Below are 8,742 nucleotides of genomic sequence, written 5' to 3' on the forward strand. Positions count from 1 at the left end.
GAGACTAGTAGCTTTATCAGGCATTACATGCAGACAAAATGAAAATGACAATTAAAATTTGAAAGCTACAGATTTGTTTACTAATGAGATGCTGCTGTTTCTTGGAGACTCACACCAGTTCTGTTGTGGATTTCGTTGGATCTATTATTGCTTTGTATTTTGACAATATTGACAGTGCAGTGCTTAAAATGTAAAATCTTCACTTAATATTACCTTTTTGTTTAAATTATAAAATTAACATTTGAAATCATTTGAATATTCAGAGAAAATTGCACTCTTGCTCATATTTTAAAGATGAAAAGCAGTAAGTCACACTGTATGTTTCTGTATCGAAGAGAGTTTCTTAAATCAGTCGCTCTGTACAGTCTGTCAACATTTGTTCTTCATGCTATTAAGTGCTACAAATCTACTTTAAAGACACAACGAACAGCAGCATGATTTGCTAAAGCAGCACTCTGTGGGCATTCAATCAAACGTACGCTGCTGGTGTGGATCCAGTCAGATTTCACAGCAAAAATGAGGTAAGTTAACGTCATTTGACCATTTACTCCCATTTAACTGTTTTTATAATAAAAGTATCATTTTGCTTGTCAGAAATACTTGCTTCAATGTTACTTTAAGTTGGGGCACTTTAAGCTCAGCATTTTGTTCACGTACCCATTTATCAGTTTGAGAACCACTGGTTTATACTGTTCTCATGGTAAAATACAGAACCTTCTTTATAACTGTGACCTACTGTTCCACTCTGATGCTCCTGAACAGCGCTCATCTATTTATTTACTTAATTGTATTAATATTATTTGAATTATTTTCTTCTCTTTATTTATTTATTTTAGATATTTTGTTCCATCTTCTTTCCCTTTTTCCCATTTTCCATCCTTATTCCCTCCTTTTTTATATTTTTATATAAAGAAGTGTATAACTAACACATTACAATTTTACACCTCACATAATTACAACTAAATGTTACTTGTTTGTGCTTTTTTTCCTTTTTTTATTGTCAGACTTGCTTTATATTTACAGCACTGTTTGTAGGCAGCATGTAGTGGCCAAATACGATTACTCACATTTCAAGGTTTGCTTTGTGCAAAATTAATTATTTTCTTAGAGACTTTTGCATATTTACCAAAGTGCTAGAAATCAATCGTTTTAAAATTAGAAGCAAATATCGGATTTAATGTTACAGAAAAAATTTAAAAAACCAACCAACCTGTTTGTTCATCAGTATCTTCATGCTTGACTCTAAATATGTCTTCACTCTCCTCTTTAATAAACACCATCTTTGTTTGTTCCTCAGTATCTTCATGTTTGACTCTGAATGTTTCTTCAATCTTCATGTCTTCACTCTCCTCTTTAATAAACACCATTTTTTCAAAGTGTGTCACATGGATCTCTGTTGATTCTCCAGGAGTTTTTCTGTGTGTTTGTACACTTTGTCCTGTTTAATGAGAATAATTAACAGAAAGAACAATCAAAGCAAACTAAATCTCTGGGTGAGTCTCAATCAGCTGCTAGTTCAGTAGTCAATGCACTAGTAAGACAGTCACAGAGTTAATAGACTAATATGTAAAAAAGTATTCGAATTACCCAGAAGGTTCATATTTAGGTAGACTATTTTTGATTTAGATATGGTATTCAATTATTTGTACATCATATCTAATATATTACACTTTCATGAAATCATTCTCGGTTGTGATACACTCGTTTGTGTTTGTTGTTGTCGTTTGTAGACCGCGTGCCGCTGAATCGAATCACTGAATCATTTCACAAATGATTCGATTCAAATGATTCGGATTCTCAGTTTTTCTCATCACTTCTTATCATCACACGATTGATTCATGATATAGAGAGCAACTAAGACACACCTTCTCTGTTACTAAAGGCTAACGTCTTCAGTAACTCTAAATAAAGCATTATATTTATTTTATATAGATTGTAAAAACGCTTTATTGATGCAACAATGTCTATTGATTTAAAAGCACAAAACTTTCTTCAGGTGAATCACAACAGATGAGGAGCGAGGCGCAGTTTTATGACGTCACATCACCAGAGCAAAATAAAAGTCCCATTGATGCACTGCTCTCTAGAATCACAAATATATCATAGAAATGTTGTATATAGAATAGAATTTCGTACCCATATGATGATGCTTTTCTAAAGTTAATAACTTCGTAAATCGATCAATATTATTCTCAATTTTATGTACATTTATAACAGTTTTATGTTGATATACCTTTAAATTCACAATAAACTAGTTAATGCTGCTGTTTAACTGTTACAAAGGGGGTGTGATGACAAATTTGATCTATCACTCTTTTGACTCTTGTAATCAATCTCCGGCAATTTTGTTTTTTTATTTATTTATTTATTCCTCTTTTGGAAAGTTACTGAAACACTGTCAGGGATTTTTTGTGTGTGTGTGTGTGTCACAGTTTCTATTTACCACTACAGAAGTTTATTCATTGTGAATGTTAATAAATTATAATTTACATTTCCCCAGATAATCTTTTTTTTTTTTTTTTTTTATGTGCATATAATCTGTGCTTAAATATGATTATAATATAAACAAGTTACATATTAAGAGTTTTCAGTTGCTGGAAATGTATTTACAAACAAAGGTCATTAATAACAGATCCACACTAAAAATGAACAAATCTTCTGTAAATATTAGATATAAAGGATACTATGGTCTGTATTTGATCTTACTTATTTCAGTGGTAATGTTCTTTTCTGTAAGCAATTTTGTCTTAAATAATTTTTTTCAGTGTAAAGGAATATGGTTTATTGTTCAGATTTCAGGAGGCCGTTCTTACAGATGAAGACAAAGCTTTGAGATCACAAGCTTAAACACAGTATTCAAGGGATGTGATCAGTTCTATGCTGTACTCTAACTAAAGAAGTCATGCTCACAGAGATCAGGGAAAGACACACAACTCAGGTCCTCATTAGCATTAACAATGACAACAGTTAAAGAAATGAGGCAGAAGCATCAAGAGCATCACAGATAAAAGATGACAGTCTCATTTTAAATTTCTATTCACACACACCTAAAATGATTGTCACACCTTTGGACTGCCCTTGTGTTTGTTTTAAGGTAAGTTAAACCACGTTAAGCAGTTTCCTTATAATGGGCTTCTATGGGGGAGCAAACGCTTAATGTGATATTATGCACTTTATCTGTGGAATAAGGGCTAGTTCTTTTGATAGTAGTTAGTGTTTATTCCAAGTAAGGTTTGACAGAAATTTGGGGTTTCCTGGTCGTTTTTTACGTACGTTAAGCCACGTTAAATCTTTTAGAACGTCCCGGATAAAATTCGTGGAAAAATGTATATCCTTTATCCAATTTGTTCCTCTTTGTGATGGAGTTTTCCTCCACGACTCTTATCAGGTCGGCAAAAGTTATCTTTGGCAAACCAGTGAGGGAAGTTGTGTAGACTCTCTCCATTTTAATTTTAAATTACCCGGCTTTCTGCTGTGTTGACATTACACAGGAAGTCTGCATACTGTTACGGGTTGTGCTGGTTCAACGAGACAGGAAACAGGATTCAAACAATAAAGGCTTTAATGGAACTTCTTCAGCAGAACAGGGGACATCCACACACACTCCAGTTAACATTAATGACCGGACAAAGGACTAAACTCAAAGATAAAGGCAAACTAATCAAGAAACACAGGTGATACAGATAACACTAACGAAGACTAATGATAGGGTTTAACCAAATCAACACAGAGACAGGGGAAAACCAGAAGGGAGAAACCAAATGACAAACAGTGCAAAACAAAGGCAAAAGATATGAAACATCAGGTGACATGTAACACATACCCTGCGATTGCGTATTTCCGGTTTCTGTGAGAAAGGTCTATTGGTTATTTAACAATTATTTCCAAATTCAGTTTACTCTTTAACTGTGGCATGCTAACAACTTATCTTAAAACCAAACAGAAAAACATTTAAAAAACATATATCAAGACAGTGTACATAATATGTAAATAATAATTTTTATACTCTGCTGATGATACTTTGAGACACACCAAGTTCACGAGCAACATCTGACTGCCTGCCGCCGACCCGAAGGCGCCCCATGGCCAGGTGGTGCTGCTCGTCTGTTAAGTGACGTTGTGTGTTCATGGCCGTTTAAATTATCAACTTGGAATGACTTGCTGACAATAACAGCTTTTTATACCCACAGAATGTAGAAATTGATGCCACGTTGAAAATGGTTGTCTTTTGGTATTGACCTCGATAAAAGGCACACCGTGCACAATGAGACCGTTACATGGAAAACACAAAATGAGGTGTGTCTATCACCCCAATACAATTGCCTCCCTATCCCAAAAATGTCTGACGTAAAACAAACACTGTATGTATGACATCCACTGAGTCTCTCACAAAATACATACATACTATAAATACATATCTAAAAATTAGCAAAAAAAAAAAAAAAAAAAACATATTCTGAATTGTTTTGTAAGTCGTGCTTGTATATGTTGATCCTTTTCAATAATATTCTTTAGATCTGGCTCAGGCTCAAACTGATGAGGCATTATTGACGCCATTGTTTACAATACACTGGGATCGCATGCAACTACCAGTTATGGTAAGCGGTGCAGCGTTTACAGACAATGTTCACAACACACTGGGCCAGCTAAACAAACTGAGTATGAACATGTTACAGTGAACCTCATAAACACAATTAAGCCTTCAACAAAAGACAAACCCTTTAAAGTTGTTGAAAGTGAATTTAATGCTTTTGCACACTTTTCAAAGGCCCATGGGTAACGTATTTTCTCCAGAGTGAATGAACAGATGAATTCAGAAGTTAAACTTTTGCCACACTTACAATTCCTTGCCAGAATACGTTTACAAATGAGGCCTCTCTCTGGTGTGAACTGTTATAAAACCATAGTTTTTTTTCTTTCTTTATCTCTTTCTACACTGTTGTCAGGTGAAAAGCGTCTCAGTTGTGAGCTCTCATGTGAGTCCTGAGGTTTGCTTTATTAATGAAAGTCTTTCCACAGTCATTACACATAAAAGGCTCTTGTCCAGTGTGTCTCATTGTGTGTCTCTTAAGAAGACTCCTGTCTCTGAATCTCAGTCCACACTGATGGCAGTTAAAACAGCTCTCTCTGAAGTGAATCTTCATGTGCTTTTTAAGGCTATCTGCATAAGGGAAACATTTTCCACACTGATCACATGTATAAGGCTTCTCTCCAGTGTGAATCCTCATATGTTTAGAAAAGGTTGTTTTATGTGAGAAACTCTTTCCACACTGACCACATACAAACGGCTTCTCTCCAGTGTGAACTCTCAAATGACTCTTGAGGTTATCTGTACTTATGAAGCTTTTCCCACAATGTTGGCAGGAGTAAGGTTTCTCTCCAGTGTGGACTCTCATGTGAATCTTGAGGTTTCCATCTTGAGTATAGGTTTTTCCACACAGTTTGCAGGTGTAAGGTTTCTCTCCGGTGTGAATCCTTATATGTTTATAAAAGGTTGTTTTATGAGAGAAACTCTTTCCACACCGACCACATTCAAATGGCTTCTCTCCAGTGTGAACTCTCAAGTGACTCTTAAGATCATCTGTTCGTAGGAAGCTCTTCCCACAATGTTGGCAGGTGTACGGTTTCTCTCCAGTGTGAATTTTCAAGTGGACTTTAAGGATTCCTTTTTTACTAAAACTCTTTCCACAATGTTGGCAGAAGAAAAGACTTGTAGTTCCAGTCTGTGAAAAACTAAAAGATTTTTCTCCAGTTATAAAATCAGGATGCTTTGTATCTTTCTCTTCCATTTCATTCAGATCTTGACTCTCCATTTTCACTGTCACAATGTCTAAGGGGAAAAGACAAATGCATGTTAAGCCCAGTTTTATAGCATAGCACTTGAAATCTGTTATGGAGCAATATTATCATTTACATTTATTTACATGTTGTTTGTAAAATGTATATTGTAATGTAATGTTCCCATTTTGTCTCACAAGTTTGTTTTATGCCCCATTATATAGGCATATAAGCATGCTTGGATGGCTAGAAACACTTTTAAAAATATTACACAAGCACAAATGATAATGATTGTGTAAAAAAATATCTTAAGGTAGCTGCTAATTTTACATTTCAAAATAACTCTAATACACAATTTGTGTGTGGTGTTATCTGAATTATTTCCAATTCATTCTCCTTGTATGTGTGCTCTGCTTGTTTAGCTAGAAGTTAAAAAAACTGCTAACTCACTGGATCATATGAGCTAGTCTCAGTCTGTCTGGAAAAAAAAAATCATGTTAAGCTACATTGAGTTTATTTCTCTTAATGTGAAGAAGATCCCACACATGTGCTGCTGCTACGTGAAGAAGAGGAGAAACACTCATCCTAGATCAACTTCTGATGAACATTTACAACTGAGGATGACAGAAGATCAAGATCAGAACAGATGTTTTTTTTTTGGTGCACATTTTGTGTTTCTGATTTGATCTGATTTGATTCTAACAAATGGTTTGATTTACATCTATTATGACCTACTGGCCATGTTATCTGTTCTCTAAAGCCCTTTAAATTAAAAACTAATGTAGACAACTATAGCAAGCTGTGTCAGCTGGAGAAATGTTTTATATTACTAACAGACTGATTTTTTTGAAGCTCAGAATATTGTAATGTCTGAAAATGTAAATGCATTTTTGGGCAGTTTAATATTACACAAATCAAATGTTTAATTACTACTCATATCACATTCTTAAAAAATACTAGCTGCAGTAGAGCTGGACATTTTAGTAAAGTTCAAATGAGTGAGTTCAGCTTTAAGAATGAAAACCAGGATAGTCCAGCTTTGAGAAAGAAAACCAACCTGTTTGTTCCTCAGCATCTTCATGTTTGACTCTGAATGTTTCTTCAATCTTCATGTCTTCACTCTCCTCTTTAATAAACACCATCTTTATAATAGTGTCACATGGATCTCAGTTGATTCAGCAGGAGTTTTTCTGTGTTTGAACACTTTGTCCTGTTTAAGATCAGAATAATAATAAATAAATAAAAACTCAGATTAATAAAAGCACATATAGAAGATTCCTATTTGCATTAAGATGAACTTGGTCTTGACTGAAATAGCATGCTACATTTAATGTATTCCAGGTTCACATGATTGTTATTTCCACAGTTTTGGTCATCAGTGTGTTGTGATTCGAAACACTGAATCACTTTGCGAATCAATTGACTCCATTGATTTCCAAAAGATCCGTTTCTCCATCTCTACTCACCAGAAACTGAATTTGTGTTTATGATAAACCGATTCAGATCTAAGAAGAGAAATGCTCTGTTACTCCTGTGTGTCAGAGCGCTTTATTCACACAAAACAACCTTCATTAATGCACTAGATAAATAATGACAGACTTACACTCGGCAATAATTCATTTCACCGATTTATATACAACTATTTAAACACTTAAAATTAATAAAACAACTCACTTTTCTTCAGCCGAAGCACAGACAGGAGCGCAGCGCTGCTTAATGACGTCACACCAGCCGGCCAAAATAAAAGTCCTGTTCGCTTGAGTTTAACATTTACTATTAGAAGTCTTGTTTTTAAATGTAAAAGCAGTATCTTTTTCATCAATTTACAGGGCTATAAAGGTAATTGTATTTGGTTCATAATATTTATTTGGTTAAAGTGTATTTCATTAGAGGTTTGTAAGGATTACATTGACAGTGGATTTAAAACAGATTCTGAATGGAAATCTTTAATTGTGTTAATAACATGTAATTTACATTTCCCTAGATTATCTTTATTAAAATGATAAAGTATATCCTTTTTGTTTATTAAATTTGATATTTTACATTATTCTGATTTATATGATCGCACATTAATTTATGTAAAAGAATTATAGTCAAGTTTCTCTAAGAAAAATATCCATATTTAAAAGGGTATTAACAGTTTTTGTCTAGATTACACTGACTGTCACACGTGCAAGAACTTCCAGACTATGAAACATGTCATTCTATTTCAACATAAGCCAGGATTTTCTTTCTTAAAGTAAAGAAAGTTTAATTCCTTTCCTCCTGTCAACAAACGCTGCTTCTCCCAACACTGACATATCTTTCAGATGCATGTGCTACACATATAACTACTTCTGGAACAGCTTCCACTTATGAAAATTACTAGAAGTTAGACAAAAGTGTTTATAATGTTATAAATATAACAATTTTCCTTACAAAAATGCTACACTTCACTGCAGAACATCTTTATTCACCCCTTAGAGCAGAGTAACACACTTTTTATTATAGACAGGTGCACATTACTCAACCAGAACAATTTGTAATATAATTCCAGTTGGATTTGTCATATACACCTAGGATGCCTTTAAGGGGACTGAATCATGTGGTAATTTTAATTTTTAGGTAAACTAACCATTTAAAATCATTTTATGCACAGCTAGACATGCATTACCATTACTTATTATAGATCAAAATAATAGAAGAGTCAATTGTAGAAGAGTGCCACATTTTCTATTTTAAAAATTTAACTGTATTTATAATGTTACAGAATGTTCACATTATGTTGGAGATTTCATTAAAAAAAAATATATTAAAATGTGCCAGTCTATCATTATTATTATTATTATTATTTGGATAACAGGGAATAAACAATTCAGTAAGGCTGCTTTAGCAATATACATTTAACAATATACATTTTTAAATTAGGCAAAAAAAAAAAAAAAAGTATGCTACCACTATTTAAAATATTTAATTGGGCCAATA

General features: G+C 33.7%; 1 protein-coding gene across 1 annotated transcript; it reads right to left on the reverse strand.

The window, feature by feature from the left end:
• Positions 1-3,593: 3,593 nt before the first annotated feature.
• Positions 3,594-7,437, reverse strand: LOC141338485 (uncharacterized). Its single transcript, XM_073844052.1, has 2 exons — positions 6,836-7,437; positions 3,594-5,830 (listed from the first exon to the last, which is right to left on the reverse strand). The coding sequence occupies exons 1-2, from the start codon at positions 6,918-6,920 to the stop codon at positions 4,959-4,961; spliced, it is 957 nt and encodes a 318-aa protein (XP_073700153.1). The 5' UTR covers positions 6,921-7,437; the 3' UTR covers positions 3,594-4,958.
• Between the last annotated feature and the right edge of the window lie 1,305 nt (positions 7,438-8,742).

This window comes from Garra rufa, chromosome 1 (assembly GCF_049309525.1).
Source record: "Garra rufa chromosome 1, GarRuf1.0, whole genome shotgun sequence".
Taxonomy (NCBI): Eukaryota; Metazoa; Chordata; class Actinopteri; order Cypriniformes; family Cyprinidae; genus Garra; species Garra rufa.

Bases quoted from the DNA above. Each gene is read 5' to 3' on its own strand.
- LOC141338485 (XM_073844052.1), bottom strand. From the start codon at position 6,920: ATGGTGTTTATTAAAGAGGAGAGTGAAGACATGAAGATTGAAGAAACA. The intron at 5,831-6,835 runs GTTGGTTTTCTT...TTTTCCCCTTAG, and splicing joins AGATGCTGAGGAACAAACAG to ACATTGTGACAGTGAAAATG.